General features: G+C 40.1%; 1 protein-coding gene across 1 annotated transcript in view; it reads left to right on the top strand.

Moving 5' to 3' along the window:
* DENND3 (DENN/MADD domain containing 3) overlaps positions 1-14,165 on the top strand; it is a 34,517-nt gene that overhangs the window by 6,604 nt on the left and 13,748 nt on the right. Inside the window, exons 5-11 of the mRNA XM_010146127.1 lie at positions 3,124-3,235; positions 4,804-4,923; positions 5,823-6,041; positions 7,387-7,508; positions 7,966-8,121; positions 11,198-11,294; positions 14,139-14,164. Coding sequence (XP_010144429.1) covers positions 3,124-3,235; positions 4,804-4,923; positions 5,823-6,041; positions 7,387-7,508; positions 7,966-8,121; positions 11,198-11,294; positions 14,139-14,164 — 852 coding nt within the window. The remainder of the gene's footprint in view (positions 1-3,123; positions 3,236-4,803; positions 4,924-5,822; positions 6,042-7,386; positions 7,509-7,965; positions 8,122-11,197; positions 11,295-14,138; position 14,165) is intronic.

Genomic DNA, 14,165 nt, shown 5'->3' with positions numbered 1-14,165 from the left:
TCTTTCCTTTTTGCTGCTGCATCTGGATGTAAGATCAAATGTGTGTAACTGGCAGGAGAGGGGGAATGCAAGTGGCAAAGCTGCATTTGGTGCTGGCATTTCCCTCTGTACTGGAAACTCAGGTTAAGTTTCCATGAGATTTTCTTCTGTTTATTTTTTTTTTAATCTCACAATCACTACATGTTTTCCATGATACTGTTCGGTAGATAATTTCAGAATGTCTGCCCTCCCATTTTTTTTTTTTAGGGAAAGGTATTTTACTGTGCCAGAGTATAGTTGAGTGGGAGGAAAGGAAGGGCTGGAGAGGTACATTTTCCTTGTTTTGGTTGTGTTACTGAATTTTTTCCATGTGACATGAAACAGCTGCTGGGGTGTGTGGCTGTTCTGAATGGACTGTAAACAATTACACTACAAACCTCTGAGAGGTATTTTTTATGTAGTGCCCAGTACAGCTGGGGATGTTTCAGCTTTTTGTGAATTACAAACCATTACCATAGTTTTCGTGTAAACCAGAAAGGGAGTTCTTGTCATTTGGGATGCCTTAGCTGTAGTCAGGCAGCCAGTAGGTTAAAGATCTAATGAAATATTTTTGTTGACCAGGTGTACTCGAGCAGTAGTGCCTAGTCTACTGAACACATAGGAACACATACAACAGCACCCTCGTATTCTTGGTGCGCTCAGTGGTGTTTTGCAGGATGCTTTAACTGATTAATCATTCTGTGAGGTTGGGGATTTAAAAACAGTTGCTGGTGGACTTCAAACTACCTATTTCTAGTGTGTAGCCCTTCCCTCTTGCAAGCTAGTGAAAAATGCTATTTGTTACTGCTAATGAAGGCCTGACGTTGAAGTAGCATCTGAAGGGGTTCTGCTTCCATTCGGGACCTTTTTGCCATAAAAAACTTGATTTTTCTTCCCAGATTCTGCTCTGCATATCTTGTTTTCTCCAGGACCTGCAGTGCACAGGATTGCTTATATGAGGGGTGATACTCATTTTCATTCAGAACAGTTCTCAAAGGTAGTTTATCATCTTAAGCATTCCCAGATAAAACCCCAGTTCCTAAACTTTCAGATAGCAGACTGTAGTAGAAAACTGAGGCCAAACAAGTACAACAGCAATGTTGAACCGTAAACCCATGTAGATGCTTTCAACTGAAGGGGAATTTGCAATCTTCCATTATAGTAGCGAAGATCTTCATATTCTGTGCAATCAATTCTATACCTGATTCATGTATTACAGCGCTTTGAAATCTGGGACAGTTTGAAGGGAGTGTGTCCACCTCAAGCATCTAGACCATTTCACAATACTGTAGCTCCTGGATTATTTGGCATCATTATTTGAAAAGGTGCAGTTTTAAATGGAGAGGTTTTGGCACCTTGCACAGGTAGTTTTAGCTTGATCTGTTACACTACATGAACAGTGAAATATTCCTGGCACTGGTCCCCTTCTGGATGAACTCCTGTCCGGGATGGATGAATAGGCTCCATTCAAACAGTAAATCTGCCAGCTGGTGTGCTGGTCCTTTCAGCTGCCGTGAGGAAAGGTGGAAGTGCAAATAGCTGACAGCACTGAGGTGGTACAAAGGGCCTATTCTTAGATGGTCTTGCTTTCTGAAACACCTGTCTGTGGACACTTAGTAGAGGTAGTGGAATGTTCATAAACTCCTTAGCCCTCTGCTTTAATGTTTCAGAGATTACTTCATTTACTTCAGCAGGCGTTCGCAGTGCAAAGCTGTCAGCTGCTGTTCTGTGGCGTTAATGGGCCCAGCGCACTGATTAGGGGGCTCTTATCGTCCTTGTGGTGCATCTGCTGCTGTTTCAGCACCGGGGTCAGGTTGTTCCTGTTAGAACATTTATTGGATGTGTTGATATGTTCATTTTGTCTCAAAAAACAAACCAAACCCAAAGCAGGCCTACCTGTGCTGTTAGGGCGCATCTAAGGCGTTACTGAGTGCCACAGCGTATTTGTTCAAACTGATGACTCTGCTGTCTGGTTCTCTTTGATAATTCTTAATTTCCCCTCCCCCTGCCTCCTGTGTGCCCTTCAGTACCTGTTGGCTTTTCGGGGTCTGTGTGACAGCCTAGTACTCAGCCCAGGGCAGTTTCCAAACATGAATTTAGTGAACTTAAATGTCTCATTAATTCAATTAAAAGCTCAGTAATACATGACAGAATATTTTTATTCAGTAATATAAATGCTATACACAAATATGATGTCCTGGATCCTAGTAGATCTCTTGACCTATTAAGTTGCTTTCTAGACCACTTTCTTCCTGAAGAGCAATTGTTCTTCTACAGACAACCATAGAACTGCTAGCTGAAATAAAACCTCAAGAGAGAATATAACCATATTAAGACCCTAGTTTATATATATATAGGTTTGCAGGCTTAAATTTCTGATTTTGTAAAGGTTTGGGTGTTGGTTGTTGTTTGTTTGTTTTTGTTTTTTTGCTATAAACATTCACATGAATCTTATATTGAACAAAATGCCCTTTCTGACTACAAACGTCTACCTTGTTAATCATTACATTTCAGAAACACTGTTTAGGCCGCAAACTGTTATGTTTAAATGTCCGTGAATTGATCTGGCTTACAAAAATAAACCGCCTGACGTTTGTGGCTTTGCCACAGCCTGGGTAATACAGTTCTACACCAGAAACACGTGGCAGGTTTGCACAGCTGTATTTGTTCTTTTTCTCTGATGCTGTTTTCCATCCCAGAGCTGATGTTTGAGGCTTGGGGTGGGAGAAAGTACCTGGCACTATGTTGCAGCTGTGGGTGTTGTGTTACTCGAGCAATTTCTCTAAGTCCCTTCCTTTAGCTGTGTCTGAGCTCTAGGTTTTCTTTGCCGTCATGAGACTTTGTGTGCTGTCTGCATCTTCTGATAGATGTGATGCAGCAGTATTTTATGCATGGAAGTTAAGAAAACCCTGCTTCTAACACAGCAGCATCATTAAAATTAAATGGTGCCACTGAAGTATCTAATTCATTAGAAATTAATTAGCTGGAATAATAGCTCCATTGCTCCTAATAACTTTTTTTTTTCATTTTAGGTTATCAGCAATAAGGCTTTTATTCTGTTTACGTGTTACTATTTATGAGTAATTTTCTGAAATTTAATTTCAGCCTATTAGTGCAACTGCGACCTTTCAAGGATTTAGATGTTGAGGAGCACATAAAAGAATTTGCAGCAAAGTTATTTTTAATCCCCAGCCCGCCACCAGGACCACTTCACTTGGTAATTACTGATGCTGAATTTCATAATTACTGTAACATTATCTGTTTCAAAGCACCAAGATATTGTTTAACATAAACTGGGGGACATTCTTCATTGTCAGGTCAGAGATTGTACTTGCTGATATAAAACTGATGTCAATACCAGTGCTTTGAAAATAAGGCTGTGCAATACTAGCACATGAAATAACAGTGTGACCAGGGTGCGGGCTGAGCCCTGGCATACCAGTTGGTCATGCTGTTAATCCTGGGAAGGATTTGGCTCATGCCGACTATTTAATGTCTGAAACAATGCCTGGATAGGTCTGGGGAGAGCATCATCTACCTTTTGGTTTCTAGAGGGGCAGCCCACGTAATCTCTACTGCACGTGGCTGGAAGCTCCAGTCTGTAGCTACTCTGTAAAACTGGAAGCTGACATTTCACCGGAGCAGCATGGCATTGCCGTCTCATTGAAGACACGTGTATAAACTCCAGTAAATCATCAGCTGTCACTCAACCAAAGCGTGAGAGTTCCCCGTCTTGTGTCCGATACCAAGACATGCTCGTGGCTGTCACCCTGATTGTGTCACGTGTGGACAAGCAGTGGTGTGACTCGGAACTAGTGCAGTTGCTGTGAGAGAATTGGGGCCAAGGAAATCAGTTGCTGGAACAACATGTATAGCTCTGGACTTGTTCTTTTCTTGTGTCTGAACGACTCTGGGGAAGCAGAACAGCATTAGTGAATTAAATGTTCTGGATTGGCTGTTGCCTAATTGGCTAAGACCTACTGAGAGGAGAAACTCACATAAACATTTGTGTTCAGTGCAGGAGCTGGAATATGTGGACTATGTTTTCTTCATTATAACCCTTCCTAAGCCAAGCTCGATGTTCGCTGAGGCAGTGATTCAGCATGTTCTTCTTTTGGCTACTGAAATGGCTTCCAGGGAAGCAGCACTTTGGCCATGGAGTTCTCCATAGCTGCTTTCCTTGGCCCTGTGATGAGGTGTTAGGAGCAGACGAAAAAATAGCATAGCTGGAAAATTGTCTGAATGGTGGGCTAAACCAGCTGCTCAGTGCTGAAATAATGCAGCGTGTGCAGGATCTGGCCCCCACAGATTTGAGCTGGAGTATTTGAAACGCTGAAAGAACTCATTTGTTTTGGCTTGCTTTGTCTTCTTAACATGAGCACCTACGTTCAGTTACTTTGCTCATATTTTTTCTATTTCCTGTATGAATTTTATCAACACTTTTGATTTCCCGGTTGTATCTACAAATATAAATTCCATTATTTTATTATGCTTATTACAAAGCGAGTTTAATTCTGTTAGAAAATATAAATATTTTAAAAGTTTTATTGGCTAAACAACCTATGAGAATGAAAGGAGACAAAGTCTATGTTAATCTTTCAAACTAGTTATTATGTTGTTTAATATTTCCCTCTCTTTCTATTTCAGTTTTCTGCAGCATGCAAATATCTGTCCTCTTGCTGTCAATTAATGTTAGTATTTTGTAGTTGGAACTAAAATCTTGAATTAAATGTGGTGTGGGAGCATTTTCATTCGGAAGTAAATGGAAAACATCTGTTATTACAGGTGTTTAATATGAAGCCTCTTCAAATAATAATTCCTTCACGAGAGGATCCAGACAGTCCAATTATTGACTTGGATCTTCATCTTCCATTGCTGTGTTTCAAGCCAGAGCAGGTGCTGCAGGTAAAACTAACCAATACTGTAAAATGTGTAAGAGATTGACAGTACTGGTAATCGGTGGTTCAGAAAAAATAAAGATGTTTAATTACCCAAGAAACGTTGTGAACCCAGGAATTCAGAATAGTGTTAGTTCTGCCTGTTGGAGATACGGCACCCTAAAATACACTTTCCAGTAAGATGTTTTGATACTTATAGACCAGATTAGATTAAGGCATATTGGATTTATTTCACCTCTGATTTAGCAATAGGTGCTAAATTTCTAAATCGTGTATTTTAAAATATAAGTGCCCAACCTGATTGACAGATTTTATTTTGAATTCTCATAAAAGACATTTTTACATGATTCATAAGAATGTTTCTCATGTGTAAGAGAGGGACCTGCAGGATGGATTGGGAGCAGTTGGCACTCATATAAATAAAGTGAAAATGGTGTAGAAAGGCAAGAAAAGAGCTGTTTGCAAAGTATTTTTTTTAGCGCTTCATGGAATCGTACAATAATTTTGGTTCGGAGCACCCTTTGTAGGTTTCCTGATCCAATTCACTGCTCAGAGGCCACTTGCGAAGTTAAATTAGGTTGCTCAAAGTCATCCGTACTATTGGTGCTGCCTCCTCTAAAATGAGCAGGTTGGAGGCCGCCTTCTGGTGATGCCTGTAAACCTCCTCCGTCCTTAAAGTATTTATTTGGTGGACATGCCTGTTCTTCCACCCATGGGGGCTTCTGCCTGCACGTGCACGTTGTGAATGAAACTCTCCAATGGCACTAGAAGGAACGTAACTAGCTGCAGTCTTGAAGAGGTGTTTGGCTGAGATGTCTTGTGAGGCCAAGTTTTGCAAGTAGGTGAAATATTCGTGGGTATCTTGTACGTGTTCTTTGTAAACATTTAGCATTTTGGTTTTTCCAGATCATGACCTGTATTTTGACTGAGCAGAGAATAGTTTTCTTCTCTTCCGACTGGGCTCTGCTGACACTCGTTGCTGAATGCTTTATGTTGTACCTTCATCCTCTTCAGTGGCAACACACTTTTGTGCCTATTCTGTCTCGTCAAATGCTGGATTTTGTAATGGCCCCAACGTCTTTTCTTATGGGATGTCACACTGACCATTTTGAAGAAGTTAGCACGGTATGTTTTAGACTATTACAACTTTCAGTCCATTTATCCCCTTGCGTTTAGAAACTTGCTTTTGCTATTTAGATGTGTGAGAAGTGAAGAAATTAAAAATAATGGAGCCACGCTCGTGACCACTGGCTTATTGGAAAAACCTTACTGTTGAACACATATACACAATAACATCATGATTTTTGTGAGTGCAAGTTTCATTTAAGGAAAAATTCTACCTGTATGTCATTTGTATAGTAGAAGTAGTTTCCCTTCAGATCATCGAGGTTATTTTTTGCTCAGAGTTGTGTGGGATAAATTAGGTGCCTTTTCCAGGCGTGAAGAATTGAGCACGTACTTGAAAATACTCTTAATGATGCTGCTGTTCCCCGTGGTGGAATTAAGTATTTAATAAAATAAGAAAGAAAAAGCAATATAAAGAATATAATCTCACCATTTTTCTGAAGGCTTTTTTGTCTTCTTATTTAGCTAAGCCTCTTTTAATGGGTAACATTAATCTTGGTTACCCAAAAAGATTGAAGAAGAGCTCAGCTTTGCAGGGCAGGGCTAATGTGAATATAAGTTTTTGAGGGTATCGCACAGATTTTCTGTGAGTGTTTGAAACCAAACACAGAAAAATTCTCTAAGTTTCTACTAGATTAATCCATCTGATTGTAAGACAAGGTGAAACTGGGCCATCTAGTCAAGTCCAAAATGAGGAAAGAATTAAGTTAGGATGAGTAGATAATTTTTAGCAGTTAGGTGATGTCACTATCAGAAATAAGTACAGATTAGAAAGCACACTTTTCTTCATCATTTAAACCATTTTCTGTTTGTTTGTATGTACTGTGTTATAGTAGGATCTTTGAGGTTATTAAAATGGCAAACTGAGAGATCAGCAAGGAGTTTCTCTCCATGTGACTTTGTCTTTCCTTGTTTGAGACTCTAATGTCTAAACATTCCTCTCCCAGTCACCCCCCAGGGTAAGGGCAGGAGTGAATGGCTGTGACTTAGCTTTGAGGGAGCTGCTTTGTGTATTGGTACGTGGTTTTGTACGTATTGTCATCTGCCTTTTCAAAGATGAGATTAGAGATCCGGTATTAATTTAATACTGTATGAAGAGCACATTACATTACCAAGTGGTTGTGTATGGAGACTAATATCTATTAATTTAATGACATTTATTTTTCTTGAAAGTAATTGTTTAATTATCCATATGGTCCTCGAGTTGGGAGGGGAAAAAAGTCAATTGTTTTCTCATTTGTCTTTTTGCTGAAATAATTCATTGCCTGAGGCCTATGTAAAGTAGTAGTAGATGTTTTTGCAGTGTAAGCATACTTACAGTCCTTCTATTTTCTGTTGTTAAAAGGAAACTGAAGACTTAATTCTAATTAATATAGATAATGGAGATATTACGCATTCGAAAATGGCTGAAGAGAAACCTGAAATTCCAGATGTTCCAGCACAAGCAGCAGAAACTTTCATAAAAAGGTGAAAAGATGTTGAAATTATATTTGTAGTTGTGCATAAACCATGCTTGACCCTCTTCCAAAATTCATTTTGTAACATTTATTATTATATTATCTCATTCATATAGAACCCACCGTATTTGATAAGGAGAAATTGACAATTTCAATGAACTAATACACAGGTAGCTTTCAGCAGTCATAATCATAGCCACACTCTTTTGCAGCACCCAGAATGCTTGTTTCTTTTTTTATTACTGATACAGTTTATTCTCTGAACATTACTGTTAAGACTGAGAACGTGTAAATCGCAGTGTACCAGTAGGACTTCAGGAATCGTGTTGACTTGTCAACACTTGCAACTCACTCTTGTACTTGCTCTAGCTGTGAGATGTGTGAGGCCTAAATGACATTTTCTTTAAAAGGTATAAAAAAAGCCACTGGCGTCAGGACGTAACTTGGTCATTTTCTTGTCTGTGTAGACTGGAGTGTCTTCAGCTGCATTATGATCTAGAGCTCTGCCATCTTCGAGCCAGCACAGATCTTGGTCAACTCCAAATGCATAGAAGGGCTTGGCAACAGAAACTGAATACCGAAGTTCAGCAAATGACTTTGCAGCTAATTGTTAATATTTTCAGGTGAGTGGATATAGTATTTCTTATTATGAGAGCTTATGATACTGAGTAAGACATGTCCACTGTCACTGAAAATACTCTTATTTTGTTCCACTTCATAGATATTTTGTAAATGTCTTAAGTTCTGTGAGGGAGTATGAGAAGGAGGTCCTGATAACCTGTTGGGATATCAATAATTAATGTATTTGGGTAGATATACATTGCTAGAACATCTTAGATAGAAGTCCAACATCAGAACGGTTTTATGTCTTTTGTATGAAGGTTCCAGGAAGAGAAGTGCAGTCCTCATACTGCATAATTACGAAAAGCTTAAGGCCCAGTAGGAAAATAAATTTGTAACTGGACACAGTCTTGGTCATTCTTGTTAGAGGAAAATTAATTCAAACCAAGTCAAGGTAGGAGAGCTGAAAGCAGGATGGGGAGGTCAGAACACCTGGGTGTGTTTTGGCTAACAGAACAAATGCTGAGAATGGATGAGGTATAACCGAATCATTTCGGTTAAAAGAGGCCTTTAATATTATTGAGTCCAACCATTCACCCAGCACTGCCAGGTCACCACTGAACCATGTCCCTCAGCACCACATCAACATGACTTTTAAATACCTCCAGGCATGGGGACTCCACCAGCTCGCTGGGCAGCCAGTTCCAAATCTTCACAACCCTTTCTGTAAAGGAACTTTTCCTAATATCCAACCTAGATCTCCCCTGGTGCAACTTGAGGCCGTTTCCTCTTGCCCTATCGCTTGTCACTTGGGAGAAGAGACCAGCCCCTACCTCTCTACAACCTCCTTTTGGGCATCTGGAGAGTGCAACCACATGAGAATGAAGGAGGGAGAGGAGCTGGTTAAGCTCAAAGACACAGTGTTGGCACAAGAAATGCTGGATTTTGGGTGTGCTTGAGACTGACATTTTGATAGTGGTGTGGAGTAGGCTTTGGTTTTTTTTTTTTCCTTTTTTCTCTAGAAAAAAGTGCAAATTTTCCTTGTTCTTAATCTAACCTCATGTTGATTCCCGCAGTGGCTTTATGATGTCATTCTGGTACTGGTTGTAAATCTTATCAGTATGGGTTGTAAATCCTGCTATTATTTGCTTGTATTTGGGGTGGGAATGGAAGCGTGCTGGTGATTTGTACAAAAACGTAAAGCACATGGATGGGTGGCTGGTCTGCCTAAGCTTCATTTCTTTTTACATAAATACTAATATACTTGACCATGAAAACAAATCTGCCTACCTGGCATTTCTGAAGATTTCAGTTGTCGGGACAGAGGTCTGCAAATAGCTGTGCAATAAGCATCCCCAGCTATTTCTTGCTGCCTCTTGCTGGAAATGGTGCTCGCTTTCTACCAGCTACTGAATTGCTCACGTGAACGTTCCCTGACACTTTCAGAAGGTGCTGGGTTCATTTCTCAAGCCAAATACCAGGTCTCGGTTAACTTGCTCGCTTTTCTTGGATCAGCTTTGCGAGTTTACATACGGGTGGCTGGGCCCTCCAGAAGGGCAGTAGCTGCTGGGGGTGGAGGACAGAACAGACTTTACAACTAGCTGGGTGTGGAAACTGAACTGCGTTTACAACCTGGTGTGCTGCCACTGTGGGATTTGGTGGCTATCAGAGTTCGGTAATAGTATGTTCCAGATAAAGACGAGGAGAAATGCATTTTGCTGCTAAAGGCTTGAACTCTTTAACAGACTAAATGCTTGGCATTAAAAAATGAACAGATGCTTTGCTCTGTAAGAGGTGTTTTGCAATGGGGTTGTTTCCTTTCTTGCTTTCTTTCTCCTTTTCTTCAAACTGTCTTTGTTCTTTTTTTCAGCCTTGTTTCTTCTGTCTTCTAATGCTCTATCTACCAGCGTCCAGGATCGAAGGAAAGTGAATCTCTGATGCAATTGTGCTGCCAGTTGTTACTGTCTTCAGTGAAGCACTGTAGTATTTCTGTGTGCGTGGAGGTTCCATGTTTAAAGCAAACAATACCAAATTATGTACAATTTTATAGAATTCTGCTAACTTCTGCTAACCATCTTTTTTCTGAACCCTTATTGCTTGATAAACTGTTAATGATTTTTATCACTCATCTATGAAAGATAATGTGTAGACCCGTCAGCTCTCTGCATGGGTACGAGATTCCCCTTTTGTGCTTCCATTCAAATTTTAGCTCACTATTTTCTTCATTCATGTTTTTTCATGGGAATTTCTTATTCCTCAATACCCAGCATGAGTAGATGAAATAAGGCATAATAATAGAAGAGCCCTGGTTTTAGCCACTTGCACATGTCTTAAATAATTTATCGTTTTTTACAGACTTCTGTTCAAAGGACAGCTTTTTTGTGCAAAACTCCCACTTTCTGTTCCTGAAACAAGTTTTTCTGGCTTAGCTTTAGGGCACAGAAGTTACCACTGACGTCTGATTTTCCAGGGATAGTATAGGGGCTCTGCTGCCTCCTGTGACCATGCATGTACTGAGATATGCATTGGTTCCCTATCTCAGTTTTTCTTTTATTTCAGTAGTTCTGTCTCTAGTTTAACACAATTGTCAGTAATTGCTGCCTTTACGAGCAGAGTTTGAGCGCAGCAAAAATTTACATTATCTGTAATATTTCACGTGCATGTTACAGATGCAATATGATGGGACAGCATGAGGTCAGAGCACAGCTCTAAATTGCCTCTGTGGATGGGTGTGCTTGTCCTTTTAGTGCTCTAGATGGATTATATGTGATTCAGGAACTGTGTATGTAAATGTAATTCCAGGACTGGAGCCAAAGTCCTGACTTAAATATGTAGATTCACCTCTGTGGTTTACTGAAATTGATCCCACAGACTCTGAGTGAATTTCTGGTTTGAAATGGCAGTGGCAGCAGGTGGCCTGTCTTAATTCTCATTATAGTTTTCATTCTTTTTCTATGATTCAGTAGCTCACACTTGCTCATTAAAACCAAGTTTGCCTTTTGAAACTGCAGCATTTTTCTATTTTGCCTTCTGATGCTGCAGCATATTCCTAGTAGTACCAGTGGGCTGCTGCTACTGCAAAAGTACAGCTCACTTCTGGATCTCCAAGCACATTAATCTATTTATTTCTGTCTCCAGGGAGGTAAAAGATCATCTAAATTATGAACACAGAGTGTTTAACAGTGAAGAATTTCTGAAAACAAGGGCAATTGGAGACCAACCATTTTACAAAAAGGTAAATTCAGTGTTAAATACATTGTGAATGTCTGTTATTAATCTCCGTTTTAGGATTAATGCCAAATACTAATAGAATGGTCAGTTTGGTCTGTGCGGTGGTGTGGAACCACGGACATTCAAAGAATACCTTACTAAATTTACTGTATTTACTATAAACAGATAAAATAGTAGAGAGGATTTTGGAGAGTAAGTACCATGTAATTCCAGAGCAAATTACATGTAATTCCTCAGGGGTGAGATTAACCTGTGGCAGATGGTCAGTAAAGCTACATCTAAAGTGTATTTTAAGCACAGGCACTTGTCCAAACTGTTTAAACCAAAGGCCATACGTAGCCGGGAGTTTTCAGCGAGGCTGTGAGCACAGGTGTCCTGATGAGGGCCTGCAGGGTGACAGGCACACGGGACAGAGGCTGACTTACCTTCCACGTGCTTTACCAGGTAGTATAACCCTGGCTTACCTTTATGTGCTGGTGTAGTCTGTGAAGTAATACTCCAAGAGTGCATAGTCTCAGGTCAGGCCCCGAAGTGCTGGAGGATCAAGGACAAATCCCTGCTTAGTTCTTCGTAGTCCTCCTGCTAGCTCAGCTGATTAGATACTTCCTGAGTTTGAAAACCTGTAGGGGTGTGGGGTTTTTCATACAGGCCCTTTTGCACTTGCCCTGATAAACTTGATGCTTCTGTTATCGTAAGCTTGATCTATTGAAGCTCCAAAATGACTCGGTTTTAACCCAGAGGATACAGTGGACCAGCTTTTTATGGAGGATGCAGGTCTGTTGTCCTCTGGAGCAGACAGTGCTGGTGCATGAGTCTGCTTTTTGTGCAATGGCTTTGTATATCCTAAGGAAATGGGGTGGGTTTAATACCTCGTTCAAAGGACAGTGTCTTGGTCACCAGGTTGTAGGATTTAGAGCTGTTCTCCATGCCTTTGGACCATCAAAGGGTAGAGAACCTTTGGGTGAGAAGGAGGGAGAAAGGAAGGGGGAACAGAAGGAGCAAAACAGGGAGCGACTTAAGAGTACGCAGGTGCCTGTGAGAGGATCTCGCAACATTGGAGTAGTTTGTGCGCAGGTGGGAAGGTTGAGAATTTCATCCTTGCAATTGAGACTGTTATTTTACTTTAAACTGTTTCCACCAGATTAAATTTATATTTGCCTTCAAAGAACTAAACTGTTGCGTATGTGAGAAACAGAATTTGCCTGTTTTAAGGGTTTGCATTTAGCCACGTACAGTGTCCTGGAGAATTCGGTCTTGACACAGCAAGCTGAACCCCATTGCCCTTTTGTTTCCTACTTCAAACATATGATAAGAAATGTTTCTGAAAATGCATTTAAAGTTGATGTCAGTGTGTGAAGGAAATGATCAGAAAAGTCTCTCTTTTTACTTAAGTGGTAGTGGCCAGACTCAGCAGAGTGTCTGGCAATTCAAAGGTAACAAACTGATGAATCCTAAATAGGAAATAGTGTTTGTCGGATAAAGCTTCTAACACTAGCAAACTTCTTAAAAAACCCCAAACAAACAAAAAGGAAAAATTGAAAAGAACCTGTTAATAGGTCATCAGGAGAGGAATCGATTGGAAATGTTCTGACCAGGATTTAAAATTAATAGAAATAATTTAAAATACTAGTGGTATGTAGAATTATAACTCCAGAAACCATGAGAAAGGGCTCAGCTTGTGTCTCCTGTACATACAATCGCCAACAAAACATGCCATCTACTGGAGAAATACGTAAAATCAGAAATCTTAACGCTTTCCGAGATGCCATTTTACAGGATACGTCGCAGGTGCATTGAGAGGCATCCGACGTAAGAATGACCCATTTTTTGGTGAAATGCTTCCATTAATTTCAGAGTACCTACAGTACTGGTGACTCATTTACTTTTAAAAAAACATCATAGAAATACACTGATGTCTGATCAGTGGGGTTTTTGGGCTGTTGGTTTGGGGGTTTTTTTGGCCTGTGATAAAATCCAAGCCTAAGAAGGGTACTTCAGGCAAGCCTCCGGCGTGTATCATTAATCAAAGGGATTTTTCATAGTTACATTGGAAAATACAACTGCCTTTCTGTTAGTGAGTTTGTAAGGGCTGGAGTCTGTGCAAACGTGACAGGATTCCTGGCTATAACAACATTATCCCCTGTTGAAGTTTACATTTGATTTGCTGAAGGGATTCGTTTCCTGAATTGTTTATTTTAAACAGAATGTTTCTCTGTGCTAGAACTAACAATTATACAGCACACACGTATTGCCTGAAATCCCAGTTTTCATCTAGTTTTCATCTGCAGTGGCGGGAGTTGGTAGTTTTCCACCCTTTTTAATTCACGCTTGGCATTTTTACGGTGTCCTCAATCCTGAAAGGAGCAATTTGACCTTTTAGAACTGATTTCTGGATTGGCACCATGTTAATTACCTGAGCAGGGAACAACTTTGGGGCTTACCAGGAGAACTGTCTTTTCAGTTCCCAGGCATTATGTTGAATTAGAGTGCCACAAAATTCTGATTTCAAACCACAGGACAATATTACTGGCACTTAGTTATTAGGCAGAAAATATACTGGGAGACTTGTAGCTAAAACTCTCTGTTTTGCTCAGTATTTCCCTTTTTTTTCTTGCTTTCATCTTTTGAAGTGCGGTTGGGGATTACTGTTTGTCACATGAAAGTTCAGAAGGTGAATGGAAACTGAGTTAGTTTTCTGTCGTTGAAGCTTTCAAGTATTTTTAGTTTTGTGATTGCTAAATTGGAAGTTCTCAGCTTTGCATATGTAAAGGTAATAAAAATGAGCAAGACATGCTAATAAAGCTGTAATTTGTACATGATCCACAATTAACCAGTTTGTGTCCCACAGGTTTTAGAGACCTACATGTTTCACTCT

Source organism: Buceros rhinoceros, unplaced genomic scaffold (genome assembly GCF_000710305.1).
Source record: "Buceros rhinoceros silvestris isolate BGI_N320 unplaced genomic scaffold, ASM71030v1 scaffold8362, whole genome shotgun sequence".
NCBI classification, from domain to species: Eukaryota; Metazoa; Chordata; class Aves; order Bucerotiformes; family Bucerotidae; genus Buceros; species Buceros rhinoceros.
The sequence above is the reverse complement of the archived record's forward strand: the minus strand, read 5'-3'. Positions and strand labels throughout refer to the sequence as shown.